The sequence below is a fragment of the Zingiber officinale genome, chromosome 3B (genome assembly GCF_018446385.1).
Source record: "Zingiber officinale cultivar Zhangliang chromosome 3B, Zo_v1.1, whole genome shotgun sequence".
NCBI classification, from domain to species: domain Eukaryota; kingdom Viridiplantae; phylum Streptophyta; class Magnoliopsida; order Zingiberales; family Zingiberaceae; genus Zingiber; species Zingiber officinale.
In genome coordinates, this window is record NC_055991.1 from 133,560,656 (window position 1) to 133,576,040 (window position 15,385).

At 41.4% G+C, this 15,385-nt stretch overlaps 2 protein-coding genes across 2 annotated transcripts; one reads left to right on the plus strand and one right to left on the minus strand.

The window, feature by feature from the left end:
• The first annotated feature begins 3,348 nt into the window (after positions 1-3,348).
• On the plus strand, positions 3,349-4,161 carry LOC121967892. Its single transcript, XM_042518404.1, has one exon. The coding sequence runs from the start codon at positions 3,409-3,411 to the stop codon at positions 3,964-3,966; it is 558 nt and encodes a 185-aa protein (XP_042374338.1). The 5' UTR covers positions 3,349-3,408; the 3' UTR covers positions 3,967-4,161.
• Positions 4,162-5,841: 1,680 nt separating this feature from the next.
• On the minus strand, positions 5,842-7,191 carry LOC121968654 (cationic peroxidase 1-like). The gene is made up of 4 exons (XM_042518961.1): positions 6,956-7,191; positions 6,691-6,882; positions 6,452-6,617; positions 5,842-6,357 (listed from the first exon to the last, which is right to left on the minus strand). Exons 1-4 carry the CDS (start codon positions 7,172-7,174, stop codon positions 5,969-5,971), a joined length of 966 nt encoding a protein of 321 aa, XP_042374895.1. The 5' UTR covers positions 7,175-7,191; the 3' UTR covers positions 5,842-5,968.
• Positions 7,192-15,385: the final 8,194 nt, after the last annotated feature.

Consider the following 15,385-nt stretch of genomic DNA (forward strand, 5'->3'; position numbering starts at 1 on the left):
CAACAAACCCGTTTCCTTCAAGCACAATCTAAAATTTAGGATCTCTAACCCTATGTTTATGGGTCAGTGATTCATTAATGGAAGTGGAAGGGATGGGAATGGAGGGAAAAGGGAGTAAAATATTTATATTCTCTTTGTTTGAGAGAGAGGGAAGGTTAATTAATATAACATGTTGTAGTGCAAAAGGATATCCATATATCTCTACAATGACTCTTGGGCTCTTCCCAAAAGATTTCATGTCAATGAAGATATTATGCATCTTTTTAACCGCTTGATCTTCATCAAATTTTTTCAATGTGAGACTTTGATTGAAGTCTAACAATCCTCCCTTCAAACGAAAAATCACAATTACTCTCATGGTCAGGGCCTTCCCGCGAACATCTGTCAATCTTGACCTGCTTCGGGTCTATCCGCGAGCATCCGATCATCCTGACCTACTTCGAGCCTCCCCGTGAGCATTTAGTCATCCTGACTTACTCAGGCCACTCTCAACTTTATTCAAGGTCGCCTACATTGCATCTGGTCTGGACCATGACTCTGATACTATTTGTTGTGCCCAAAGGATGTCCACATATCTCCATAATGGCATGATATTATCCATTTTGGGTCTAGGCCCTCATGACTTTGCTCTTGAGCTCTTCCAAAATACCTTACCAATGGAGATATCATGCATCCTTTTAACCCCATGCTCTTTACAAAATTTTTCCAATATGGGAGTTTGATTGAACCCAACACATGTGTTACCGTATTTTGGAGGAAAGTGAGGATAATAAAGATTAAATATATAAAATTATTCTCACTTTTATTAAAGAATTACGGGTTCAAAAATTCAGTACATCTTATATATATTTATTGGTTAAGATTTACACATTCAAGTAATTGTAGCTCATTTGATAAAGTCGGCGTCAGCATCGAAGTCGACGTCGGCATCAAAGTCAGCGTCGAAGTCGGTGTCGATGTTGGCATCGATGTTGGCGTCGAAGTCAGCATTAGCGTCAAAGTCGGTGTCGACATCGACAGAATATAAACATTGGGCGGTGCGAATCGGACGATGCAAGTATTTTTTATCGTGACATAAAAATATCTAAAATAATAAATTTTAGAATTAATATAATAAAACAAGGATAACATTAAATATAATTTCTTTTAATTCCTTTTATCATTCCTTACACCTAAAATAGAGTGTAAAAAATTCTTTCATTTTATTTTAGGACCAAAGAGAGATTAAAATTTACCCTTCCTTAATTTTTTTTCTATCTGTAATTCACTTTTTTCAAACAGTATTTATCCTTCTCTCACCTTCTTCCAAATAGTACATAAAGAAAAGAAAATCCTTTTTCCTTTATTGAAAATGTTGCTCTAGCAAAGTACAATCTAAAATTTAGAGGGCTTATTATTTATTTTTATCATAAAAAATTCGACTAATATTTATGATAAAAGACAAATAATAATTGTTTGATTTATTGATAAAGTAGCCAGATTTGCGAGACTAGAATTGTATTATAGTGAAGCGACAACATTTAAAACAATGACCTTAAAGCTAGTTTCCCTTAAGCTGGCTAATTTCTAGGTGGGCAGTACTGTTTATTTTATTAAATTCCAAGAATATTTTCATGCAAATGCACTTCAAAAGAGTTGCCATTTCCTTTTCATGATTTATGAACTGCGGTGCATCTTTACACTACTGATGGATCGAAGAGGTAAATCACGTACCGGATGGACTACACTGTGCTTGAATAAGCGGTGGAATAATTAATGAGAAGGCCAGCAAAAGCTTATCCTGGCTAAAGAAATCACAGGCCATCATCAAGTGGGCTCAACAACTGTAATTGCCTTCATTATGTTAAAGAGTGCTTTAATTATTCTCTCCGGCATGCAACTACATGATGGAGTTCTTCAGTTCTATATATGCACAGGGATTATATATATTATTTTGGGAACTTTAGGCATGACTAAGACTTTAGCCACCTTGGTCGCTCACTTGCCCCTTCCTTCTAAGCAATTAAGTTGGCATTTGCACTGTAAATGTAAATGAACCGGAGGTTCATGAACAAATTTGATCTTCAATTCTATAAAATTTATTTATCTTACTATTTTATTAAAAATTTTCTCTTTTTACTAACTAATTTTGGTGAAGCCTAAAATAAATTTACGTTAATATCCTTTTTTCTATTCGTACTAAAAATAAGTATAAGATTTATTAATAATTCCACAATCGAAATAATCAGTTATCTAGAGTTCGAGACTCGGCTGCGACATATTATTATGAATTTTTCTCATCATTAATTTTTTCTGGTTGTTTTATATAAAAAAAATATAATTATCTTTAGTCCCACATATTAGAATTGACAACACTATGATCAACGTAAGCCAACAATGTTAAAATATATATTTTCTTAGTTTTTTTTACTAAGATAAGTATAATATTAAATTAAATTAATTTTTTTCATAGGGAAGCCGTAAGGGTGACACTCGATAATTCTGATTTTCAAAAACCCAAATAATTCAGATTTTTAAAAATCAGGTACTTTACCTTAATGACTATACTTTAGTATTTTAATGCAAAAATACTTTAATTAATATAATTTCATTATAAAGGGTCAATGTGATTTCAATGTATTATTATACCTGTACGCGTGTCACTAGTATAAATAAATAAAAAATAAGCATGATGCTGTTATTCCTAACAATTGATATAATAGGGAATGATCTCGAATTAATTTATAATAGAAAATAATCTCGAATTAATTTCAATCAATTGAGATTTATTATATTTGACATCACGTATCATAATCAAGATCAACATGAATGAAATAGTAAAAATAATATTTCCAAATCTATTATATTTATTGTTATTCTTATAAATTGTATACCATATCTAATCTTTACATTATTATTTAGACAAATTGTATATTAAAATGAATGTAAAAATAATATACTTCCAAAACTATTATATTTATTACTATTATTATAAATGTTATAATATACTTCTAAATCTATTATATTTATTGCTATTATTATAAATTATATATCATATCTAATCTTTCCATTATTATTCAAACAAATTTTATATTAAAATGAATCAAATAATAAAAAAAATACTTCCAAATCTATTATATTCATTGCTATTCTTATAAATTATATGTCATATTTAATCTTTCAATTATTATTTAGACTAACTTATATAAATAAACTTATTACAACGCCAATCATAAAGTTATATTCGGTTTTATTTTTCTCTGTATTTATTTTTTTACTTTTCCTTTTTTATTTTTTTATCAACAATTCCATCTCATGCTGCCTGGAATCTCTATAATTACTCCAGGCTGCCTCCTTTAATACACGAGGCTAGTCGCTACTGCTGCGGCCGTCTTATGCACGTCTGCTAGTTGTTCACTGGAGCGGAAGATGGTCTCCGGCAACACCGGCGGCGGATCCTCGTCGCTCCTCCAAAGCCAGGAGGACTGCAAGTTCCACGGAAGGCTGCTCTCCAAGGAGACGTCGCTGGCCAACCCCTCCTTCCGGGTCTACTACAGCGTGGCCGCGGCCGGGTCGGTGCCTTTCCGCTGGGAATCTCGTCCGGGCACCCCCAAGCACACATCCTCCTCCGCCGCTCTCCCTCCGCTCACTCCCCCACCTTCCTACTTCTCCTCCAGCCCCTGCAGGACGAGGACCAGGTCGACCAACAACAACAAGCCCGGCTTCAAATACAGCTTCTTGTCCCTCCCCAAGCTCCTCGCTCTCAAGAAAGCTGCCACCGGCGACGGCGCAGTCTCCATGTCACCTTCCTCCTCCCTATCCTCCTCCTCCTCCTCATCCTCCTCTTGTTCGTCGCGCTCCGACCACCGCAGGCGGCCCTCCGACGAAGACGAGGAGGCGGCGGAGTTCTCCAGCAGCCGGTCCCCCACCTCCACCCTCTGTTTCGGGGTGCCAATTTTCCCGGCGAAGAAGAACACGTCGGTGTAACATAATCCACTCGATCAAATCATCATACACCTCGTCGATCGGCATCTCGCATATATAATTAAGCAATATCTTAATTAGTTCCATGGTCCAATCAACACTGTACGTAATCCGGCCGTGTGCTAATTCTCAGCACACAGTCGAAGTCCTTGTTCACTCAATTTCCTGGAATAATAATGCTTGTCTTGTACATATTGAGATTGATTTCAGCATAATTATTCTGTGTTTTAATTTGATGGGTCGATCGACGAAGCAGCACTTAAAGCAAAATCAAAAACAAATGGGTAATTAATCGTGACACCAATATTAAACTGTGGGAATCTGTCCTCCCCTGTCTCACATCACTGCATGTGAAAGCACGAGAGACCGGGACCAGAACAAGACCAGCAGTATAAATTCTTTGAATACATACCAATCAGCTTTAATGAGATGCCTCTCTTACTTTCCACACTTCAATCATTTCACTTCTCGCCACTGGAATTGAAGTAGCATCAGCAAATTCTTTACTGTTACCGGAAGTCCTGCAGATGAACATTAAGGCCATTAATTGGTGCAGCTGGGAAGAGATGGGTGGGACTGAACACTGCCTCCATCGACATAAATGGACTCAACTACCCTACCAATCAGTGGTCAATGAGCTCTGCGGATCATCAGTTACGTTACCAATCATATATATGATGCCATGGAATGGCTAGCCACCTTGCAACTTTGTAAATCAGCTAGCCTCCAGATTCAGAGCTCAAATAGTCAAATATACTCCATTAGGGCTTGTAGAAGTATCTAGCAGCTTCTTATGAGTTGCAACTAGGTTACCTTATCTATATCTGCTAGCTTTGGAGAGATTCTGTAGGTTCATGAGTGTTGTACTGTTCGTGCATTAGCTAGAGTATTATTGTTGGAGTTAGGAAGGTGCCCCTTCCTCTCCCAATCCAATCACCTTCCTCTATAAATGAAGGAAGGGGAAGAGACCTTCTACACCTATATAAGGTCATCCAAGCAATCTAAAGGAATAAGGAGCACAAGAGAGAAAGAAGGAAGAGGGGGCTTGTTGTGTGCAAGTTTTGTGTGAAGTCAAAGAGAATGAGTTCGTCCCATATGAAAGGTCTCTATGCAAGGTTTGCCATGTGCAAAAGATTGAAAAAGACATGAAGAATATTTAAGATTGGGTTGTCTAATCTCTGAAAGAGGGATTTGGTTTGTGAACCATGAAGAATTTTTCGATTTGTTCATAATCGCTCTTCCGATAGTAAATTTAAAGATTATATTATGTCATATTTCTGTATTCTTCCTGCTTAGAACTATCAACAATTATGACGTCCTGTATATATCTCAGGGTGCAATTAAATCCCTGAAATGTATAGGCGTGGCATGGAAGATGCAAGGACTGTCAAAGCAATTAATTAAGTATATATATATATATGACAGTTACTTCAGGATCATTCCGATATCTTGTTCCTTTCAAAAAATTAAACTGTCTGATGGCGCCTTATTGGTTTATAAGTGTTATCATTTGGATCCAATAAATTAAATGTTTTTATTTAGTCTAATTGGATGTCTTTATTTAGTTAGGTGCTCCATCTCTGTATATAATTTTTTAATCAAATCATATAGTAATACATAAATACATTTAATATGTGACCTAGCTCGATTATAATACCTCCCAACCTCATTCCAACCTCATTTATAATTGCGATATGACACTCATGATATTTTGCAATGTCAAAAAAGTCCACACATATATACAAAATGGAGTCATCATCCATCTTTTTTGTCTCAAAATTAATACTTCTCAAATTTATCTATTTTTTTTTATAAATTATGAATTTATCCTATCGTTTTAAAGTGTATTAAAGTCAAATTAATGTTAAGATGGCTTTGTGAGAAAATATTATATTAATACTTTATTTTATTTTTTAATTAGGACTTTTCCCATACTTAGTGATATATCATGCACAAATTAAGGCATGCTTACATAATCAGTCACCACATATAGTAATTTAATTAATTAGTTGGTCTTCCGGCAGTTGGTCCTGATCTCCCCACTGCTTCCGGTGAGAGGACTGATGTTTCCCATCTTCACCATGGCGCTGCCGAAATCGGCGAAGAACTTGGAGTTCTTGGAGGTGTAGGAGCTCACTTGCGAGTCCGTGGAGCCTCCCCCGTAAAGCTGCTGGTCCGAGTGCAAGAGGCCCTTGTTGCTCACCAAGTTCTTGTAGTAGAAGCCGTCGAAGGCGGTCGGGGTCGCGGCGTCCAGCGGAGCAAGGCTATCGTCGTCGCCGCCGGAGCTCGGACAGTTGGACCGAAGGGACGACGCGAAGGATGAATTGATGTTGGTCTCGTTGTGAATCCGAGTGCGAAAGTTGGTGCACCTCGCTTGACCTATCGTATGCGCCCCTAAAACAAATATTAATGTAACTTAATTAATTAATTAACCGTCGCACAAATTAACTTCCATCTTTTTTATTTAATTAGTGTTAACAATTATTACCAGAGAGAGCTACCATGTCACTGGTGCTGAGTCCCTTGTTGGAGAAAGCAGTGATGAGGTCGGTGAGGTTAAAAGCAGGGCTGGGGATGTCACTGTTGGCAGAGCTAAAGCTAGCGGTGGTGGAGTCTCTCCTCCCTAATTGGACTGTCCACGAAGGGCCTCCTAACTGCGAAATTAAGGAGTTAATTAATAATTAATTAATCGAATTTGTATTAATATAATTAATTAAGCATTTATACTGCGACGACAGCGTCACGAGCGGCGACTGCGAGGATGTCGGCGCACGAGACGACTTGCTTGCATGAGCTTTCGAGCTTGGACTTGATGTCGTCGACGACATCGAACCCTCTCAGTGAGTTATTGTTGGGAGTGGCCGTCTTCTCTCCTGTGAAACTCGAGGTGTCGTCCAGCAACACCGAGCCATCGCATCCCTGCATGCCGTACGTCGACCAACATTAATTAATTAATTAATTAAAATAATTAATCACGAAGGTTAAGACTTGCTTGAACGAAGCAGTCATGGAAGTGAATCCTCAACAGCGAGGCAGCCATGCGTCGTTCCTTGCTCACTGCAGACTTGACTGCGCTCTGGATGATCGACAGTGTGTTCGGGCAGGAGGTGTTGTAGAAAGTCGAACTGAGTTGCGCAGAGGCTAATGCAGCTGCACAAAGGAGCAATGATAATGTCGCAAGAAATGCAGGGAAGCTAGTGAAGGAAGCCATTGCTGATTAATTAGACAAGTACTGCATGATTAGGATGATGCCGAGAGAGAGCCATTTATAAGCTTCACTGTGTGGTAGTAGTTGATAGATAATGATAGTTGATTGGCTTTCGTCTACCTCCATGCTTCAAAGTTCAAACTTGTAAAGCAAGGGAGATTGGGAGACAGCCCACACTCCAACATGCATGCTCTTAATGGTGGAATCAACTTTGTGTTTGTGTTGAATAATCTGATCTTTTAATTAGTAAAAAAGGAGCTAGCGAGGGTGGTTTGAAGAGGATGTGTGTGTGTGAATGTATCAGCATTAGGATCTAATTACAAGTCAAGAAACACTGCGGTCCTGTTCTTTGTTTCTTTTTCCTTGGTTTTTAGGCATGCTCTTGGTTGAAGTCATTTAGGTTTGCATCTTCTCCAAACTTGGGAACCTTCTATTCAGGTCAAAAGGTCACTGTAGATTTGTTTCTTTAGTTCTTTAAGCCATCAGTACGTCTCAGTCAACGTTGGAGAGCAAACACCATCATCAGGCTCGAGGGCCATACAAAGGCAGCCTGGGCCGAGGCCTGGCAGGCCTGGGCCGTAGGTGTGTTCGAAGCTTCTAAAATATGATTTATCTACAAAACATATTTTATTGTCAGTGGTATAAATTTTTAAAAGGATACGAGAAGATACATAAGTGGATCCCGCTATAAGTTGATCGGCGTCCACTTGGCTGGGGCACCCCCACTTGATCATGCTGCAGAACAATCTCCCCCGCTCGGCCTGTTCGTTCAGTAGAGGGCTGTCTTTTACTCAGACGAAAGTGCCGACCACTCAGCAAGGATGGCGATCGGGACAGGCATCGTCTATTCGTCTCTTAATCTTGTGTTATCCGCTTGCCCTTGCTCATCCGATTGGCCATGTCGTCCTTGCGGCCATAGCTGGTTTGCTCGGCCGATTTTGACACCTTACTTGACTTTGATCTCTTCGTCGATCTTTTTTACTTTGACCTGTTTTTAGTGAGACCTCTCTTCATCACCATATCAATTATAATTCTTGATCTTCTACCGTATTCCTCTTCTAACCTCGGACGTTGTGTGGGCAACGATCTTCCGAGACGAGAAACCACCAATCACCTTCTTCTCCTCCTAGCTAGGTTCGGCCAACAAAGAGGAAGCTTCACCAAGGAAGAAAAACAAAATACTAACCAAGCTCTAAGAGATGCTAGCTTTCTCTCCTTCTTCTTCTTCTTCTTCTCCGAGTAGTATCCGGCCACCACAAGAGCTCCAATAGAAGGGTAGGGTTCGGCCACCACAAGAGGAAGAGAGGGAGAGGTTGGCCGGCCACACCAAGGAACAAAAGAGGGAGAGGAATAATAGATGTTGTGTCTTGTGAAGGCACCCTCACCCCTTCTTTTATATTCCTTGGCCTAGGCAAATTAGGAAATTTAATTACAATAAATTTTCCTTAATTTCCTTGACATGATTTAATTGAGAGAAATAAAATAAAATTTCCCCAATTAATTTCAAGTGGCCGGCCACATTATTGGAAAACAAAAGAGGACAAGTTTTAATCAACAATTAAAACTTCCTAATTTGTTTCCGGAAATTTTAAAAAATAAAATTTCTCTTTAAAATCTCTTCATGGTTGATAAAAGGAAATTTCTATAATTTTAATTTTATCAACATGTGAATAATTTTAAAGAAAAATAAAACATCTCTCCAATCTACAAATAAGGAAAGAGATCTAATCTCTTTCTTTAATCTTTTGTAGATCTTTTACAAGAGAGATATTTTAATTTTAATTCTCTTTAAAATATATCTTCCACATAATAATAAAAATTAAAATTAAATTTCTTTTTTAATTTATTTTGGCCGGCCCTACTAGCTTGGGTTCAAGCTAGGGCCGGCCACCCAATCTATACCTAGGCCGACCCTAGCTTGATCCCAAGCTAGCTTGGCCGGCCCCTTATTGGTGGGTATAGAAGGTGGGTATAGAACTCTATAAATAAGAGGCTACGATAGGGACCGAGAGGAGGAATTGGTTTTGGTCTCCCGATAAAATTAAGCATCCCGTGTTCGCCCCGAACACACAACTTAATTTTATCAATGATAATTCATTCCACTAGAGAACTATCATTGAACTACCGCACCAATCTCAAATTATATTTTTGGGCTCCTTCTTATTATGAGTGTGTTAGTCTCCCTGTGTTTAAGATATCAAATGTCCACTAATTAAGTGAGTTACTGACAACTCATTTAATTAATATCTAAGTCCAAGAGTAGTACCACTCAACCTTATTATCATGTCGGACTAAGTCCACCTGCAGGGTTTAACATGACAATCTTTATGAGCTCCTCTTGAGGACATTATCAACCTAGTATCTCTAGGACACGGCTTCCTTCTATAATCAACAACACACACTATAAGTGATACCATTTCCCAACTTATCGGGTTTATTGATTCAACGAACTAAATCTCACCCATTGATAAATTAAAGAAATAAATATCAAATATATGTGCTTGTTATTACATTAGGATTAAGAGCACACACTTCCATAATAACCGAGGTCTTTGTTTCTTTATAAAGTCAGTATAAAAGAAACGACCTCAAATGGTCCTACTCAATACACTCTGAGTGTACTAGTGTAATTATATAGTCAAGATAAACTAATACCTAATTACACTACGACCTTCCAATGGTTTGTTCCTTTCCATCATGGTCGTGAGCTACTGTTTATAATTTATAAGGTACTGATAACATGATCTTCTGTGTGTGACACTACACACCATGTCATCTACAATATAAATTAATTGAACAACTACATTTATCATAAATGTAGACATTTGACCAATGTGATTCTTATTTCTAGATAAATGTTTATACCAAAAGCTAGGCTTTTAGTATACACTCCAACACCGTGTGCTTGTCTGAGTGTGCGCAGAACTCCAAGTACTGAAGTACCGTCGCCTTAGTGACCACCGTTCGTTAGCGCCGCGTGAGTGTACATTCTCTGGAGAACGTGAGATAAGGGTGTCCTAGTCGTCTCTCCGTCAACCCCAGCAACAGCTCATCCAACCTTCGTCTGACTCAGATTTCGGACAGGATTATATATATATATATATATATATATATATATATATATATATATATATATATATATATATATATATATATATATATATATATAGTGTGTTAGGATATATAGCTTCAATTTACTTTATCAGTTGAACGTTAATATACATCATCTTTCCAAAGAAGACAAGATGTACCTATCACATACCCATAATTATATTAACACATCTTTTGTATTAATATATATATATATATATATATATGCATAACAAGATGTCGATCGACACATATGGGGAGGCACCCAATGCGCCAATCCCTTTCCGTCGTGCATTGTTCCGGACTCTATCAGAGGAGCAGGGTTGAGTGGACAAGGATTGAGGGTCTTCCTTGGATGACACACCCGTTTGACACGCGTGAAAAGGGAAGGTACCAAGGGACGATAATTCGCTCGAGCAGATCAATCAACAATTTTCACAGGGGATTTTGGATGACCCTTTGCCCAGACATTACACACCACTAGCGATTGGAGAATACAACGACACTACCAATCCGGACGACCACTTGGCCAAGTTTGACAACGCGGCCACACTTCATCACTACGCCGACAGGGTGAAGTGTCGGGTCTTCCTCGTCACCCTCTCCGAATCAGTACAACGTTGGTTTAAGAGATTGTCAAATGGATCAATTCACAGCTTCAAGGACTTCTGAGCGGCGTTTTTACACCACTTCGCCAATAGTCACCGTCACTAGAAGACAAGCGTCAATCTGTTCTCCTTGTAGCAAGGGTGGTCAGGGAGGCACTAAGGGTTTGCATCCAGCACTTCAACTAGGTGACTATGGATATTCCCTCGATCTCTACAGAAGTATTGGTGAACACCTTCGCTCAAGGCCTTATCGAAAGGGATTTTTTCCGATCACTCATCCGGAAACCACCGAGGGATTTCGACCACCTTCTCAGGAGGGCCATAGAATACATAAAGGTAAAGGGAGTCCAAGAAGCCAAAAGAAAGGAGGCGCCTGCCGAGCCCATTGCAGCGCTCGAGCGACGACCATCAAGTAGCCATCAACCCCCAAAGGGGCCTCGATCAGGGAGAAGCCCAGCAACACCAGGAGCCAAGGATACATGTCGTGCAGCATGTAGTAGTCGATCACCCAAAGGCTGCAAAAGACAAGGTATGGATGCCATTATTCTGCTCATTCTATCAGTCAATGATGCACAACACACGTGACTGCTATGATCTTACTCTGATTGCAAGCCGACTGGCTCCAAGAGGATATCGTCGTCGGTCACCATCACCCGATCAGCATCATAGACACCGGTCAACCGGTTGGAAGGATTAAGAGAGAGGGGCGTCTGAGCGGTGCCATCATCAGCCCCAGCTAAGGAACAACATGAGTCCCACCTGAGCTTCTGCTGAGCGGAATAGACCCTCGGCTCAGGAGGAAGAAAACAGGAGCAACGCTGCTCGAGGAGAAATTGAAATGATTGCTAGTGGCCGACCGACGGTGATTCCAACCAAGCGAGAAAATCGCACGCTCGGCGACTGGAGATTCACGCTGTGTAGTGCAGCAAGGAGAAGGTCGAATGATCTGAAATAAACTTCGACCCCTGAGACTTAGAGAAAGTGGAGATCCCTCATGAAGACACCTTGATCATCCGAGCAATAATCGCTAATGATATTATTTACCGAACCTTTGTTGATACATGGAGATGGGTAAATATTATATTCAAAAAGGTATTCGACTAGCTGCAAATCGACAGGGGCGAGTTGTAGCCAATGACGACCCTACTCTACGGCTTCACAAACAATGAAGTGTTGCCGCTTGGCCAGGCACAACTGACCATTTCGCTCGGAGAGGAGCCGCTTAAGAGGATCAGGACCATGGACTTCATTGTGGTGGGCGCGTCGTCCACGTACAACGTCATACTGGGTCGACCGGCTTTTAATGAGTACTGAGCAGTGATGTCCACCTTCTGCCAGAAGATTAAGTTTCGGTGGACAATGAGGTGGGCGAAGTCAAACGTGACCAGTTGGTCTTTCGACGATGCTACGTCGAGATGGTCAAGTCCGAAGCACGGACCGCTCGGAAGAACCCGCGCTTGGAGGTGAATGTTATCAGGGAGGAACCTCCTTCGCTGGTCTATGAAGAAATGAAGGAGGTTCAAATCCACCCCAACCGGTCGGAGGCAAGGTGCGAGAATAAATCTAGACGTACTTGTATAAGTGTATGTCTTGTGGATGCAGGAAAAGAATGAATAAAAATCTCAAGTGTTCCAGACTCTTGTGCCGACCAGCCAAGTTAAAAGTTGAGTGGTGACTGTAAACCCTTGTCTACGCTAATCAATAGTCGAGCGACAACTTTAAACCCCTGTCTACGTCAGCAATCGAGCGACGACTATAAACTCTTGTCTACGCCAATCAACAGTCGAGCGGCGACTTTAGACCCATGTCTTCATCAACAGTCGAGTGACGACTTTAAACCTCTATCTTCGTCAACAGTAGAGCAACGACTTTAAACTCTTGTCTTCGGCAATAGTCAAGAGGTGACTTTAAACTCTTATCTTCGTCAACAGTCGAGTGGCGACTTTAAACCCTGTCTTTGTCAATAGTTGAATGGTGACTTTAAACCCCGGTCTTCGACAACAGTTGAGCGACAACTTTAAGCCCCGGTCTTCGTCAACCGTCGAGCGGCGACTTTAAGCTCCTGTGTTCAGCAATAGTCGAGCGGTGACTTTAAACCCTGGTTTTCGTCAATAGTCGAGTAGCAACTTTAAACCCCGATCTTCGGCAACAGTCGAGCGACGACTTTAAACATTTGTCTTCATCAACAGTAGAGCGACGACTTTAAACCCAGTCTTTGTCAATAGTCGAGCGCCGACTTTAAACTCTGGTCTTCGTCAACAATCGAGCGGCAACTTTAAACCTAAGTTTGTACCTTCAACAGCCGAGCAGCGGCTATAAAAGTGAGCCTACAACGAATAACGGTTGATCAGCCGCTCTAAAACCAAGTTTACGACAAATGAAGAGGGTCGACGAATATATAAGTCAAGAATAAGGTTGAATAGGAAACGTGCTGCTCCAAGAAGCAACAGTTTTCACTAAAATAAAGTCGTTCAACAGCATTGAAGTGATTGCTCGGACATCCCAACGACTGGTTACATCGACGATTGGGAGGACAAGGAACCACACTTAAAAAGTTTTTGCAAAATGATAAGTGGTTCGTAGTCTTACTTGAGCCGAGCAGCAAAGCATGCATGAACAAGTGCGACAACCAACAAAGGAAAGAAACGTCGAACGACGATGCATGATGAAATATAGAATCAAATAAATAAAGATACGCCAAACGGGTGATCATGTATTAAAACTTAGAAAATTTTTACAAGTTTGTGAAGGGTAGTACAAAAGGAGGTGAGCTTTGCAGGGGGTAGGTTCACTCAAGGTAATCCAGCACATCATTAGGCAGCAACTCTGATACCTTGTCCCGACTGATGACCTTGTTGGTCAATGTGGTTGGGATATAGCCGCCGCCCTTCAGCTAGTTGAGCGTCCCATCAATAGCGATATTGAAGAGGTGGAACGCTCGGTCGGTGAGCCAGTCTTTGAAAGGGTCCGAGCGGAGGTAATCTCACTTCAGAATCTCGAACCGCCTTGACTCGACGCATTGATAAACTTTCAATGCCATTTGGGAAGCCTCCAGCTCAGCCTTCAAAGTAGCCAGCTCGGCATCCTTAGCGGTGAGCTATACTTGCGTCGTTGCTTGCTCAGCTGATTAGCTCTCCCGCTCGGCATTTAGAGCTGCCTCAGTCTCCGAGCCTCTTTGTTCTTGATCTCTAGGTCCTCAATGGCTCGAAGCTTTCTGATATTGGCCGAAAGGATCTTCGACTCGAAGGAGCTGACATACTTATTGAGTCTCGCTAGTTGCGAAGCATGCTCAGTGCTCTTGCCCCTCTTTGCCTCTAATAGTTCAACGCCCTTTTGCAGATCGGCCTTTAGTTGGGCTGTCTCGGTAGTCAGCTACTCCAAGTGCGCCTCATAAGCTGTTAATTGGTCGTTCGGAGTGCGCAGCTGCTGGACTTCATGTTCCAAAAGGCAAGCCTCTAGTACATGGCCAGACTCTCGACCCAGGACTACAGCAATATGGAAATTGTAAGGGTTGAGTGGATAAAAGAAGTAAGTATAAAGGCAACGTGCATACCCTAGTGGGCATCTGGGTATGACTATTCGCGAGCTCCCTTGGAGAGATGACCGTCGCACGGGCCCGGACATCGACCCATATTTGTGTGAGTGACCCATGGATCTGTATCTGGTGCTCGGGAGTGCAGGACGCAATATCGTCCGAACTACGCTACTCCTCGATCGACAAATGGATAATTGTCGTTATTTGTCTCTGGCCGCTCGGACTAGAGGGTTCCAAGGTATCTCTGCCCGTAGAATGGAGCATTGGGGATAGTCAGATGTGGGACACTTGGGTTGCTAATAAGGATTAGGGTTGCATGAAGGTGACCGGTGGTGTGCAAATTGTCCCCAGCAGCAACCCGGACAATGACGGTGTCCGGTCCAATGATAGTGAGGTGTGGAGCGCTGTAGCTCCTTGCTTGGGAAGAGCAGGTGTGGATGTCTCACCCCGCTCGGAGGATGGTCGTGAACCAGCTTGGGTTAGATTCTGGAGAGTGGAAGTGGCAGAGCGGGAGGACACTTCCGCGCGGCGCCTCTTGCGCCATTGCAGGGGTGGGTTCGTCGGAAGTGACCGACTCAGAAGCCACCGTGATAGGCATCATCGAGGGTCGTTCGGGAGGAAGGTTCGCTGTAGCGGCCACTGCATCACTAGTCGCAGTCTGACTTCTTCAACCCTGGTTGGCCGGCGCTTCCTCTCCTTCAGCGTCATCGAGCGGATACTTGTGGGAATCGACCAGTTGTAGGCCTTGACTCTCTAGTTCGGCCACAGCCACAACATTAATTTTTGCGTCCATGAGTTTGCTCTTACCGGCCAGACGCACCCTTAACATGATGTGAGCTACAAAAAAGAAAGCAAAATTAGTTAGATTCAAGTATAAAGAGAAGAAAGAGCATACCAAGGTTGGACGGAAGTCACGTACGGATCAGGATCAAGTTGAACACGTAAAGGACATCCTTCAATAGCAACCAGTGAATATGATAC

What these genes read in the sequence shown, in the direction of transcription:
- LOC121968654 (XM_042518961.1), bottom strand. Translation starts at nt 7,174, where the DNA reads ATGGCTTCCTTCACTAGCTTCCCTGCATTTCTTGCGACATTATCATTG. An exon ending in TCCATGACTGCTTCGTTCAA is followed by an intron (nt 6,883 to 6,955) that starts GCAAGTCTTAAC and finishes TACGGCATGCAG; the next exon opens with GGATGCGATGGCTCGGTGTT. An exon ending in CTCGTGACGCTGTCGTCGCA is followed by an intron (nt 6,618 to 6,690) that starts GTATAAATGCTT and finishes TTAATTTCGCAG; the next exon opens with TTAGGAGGCCCTTCGTGGAC.
- LOC121967892 (XM_042518404.1), top strand. Translation starts at nt 3,409, where the DNA reads ATGGTCTCCGGCAACACCGGCGGCGGATCCTCGTCGCTCCTCCAAAGC.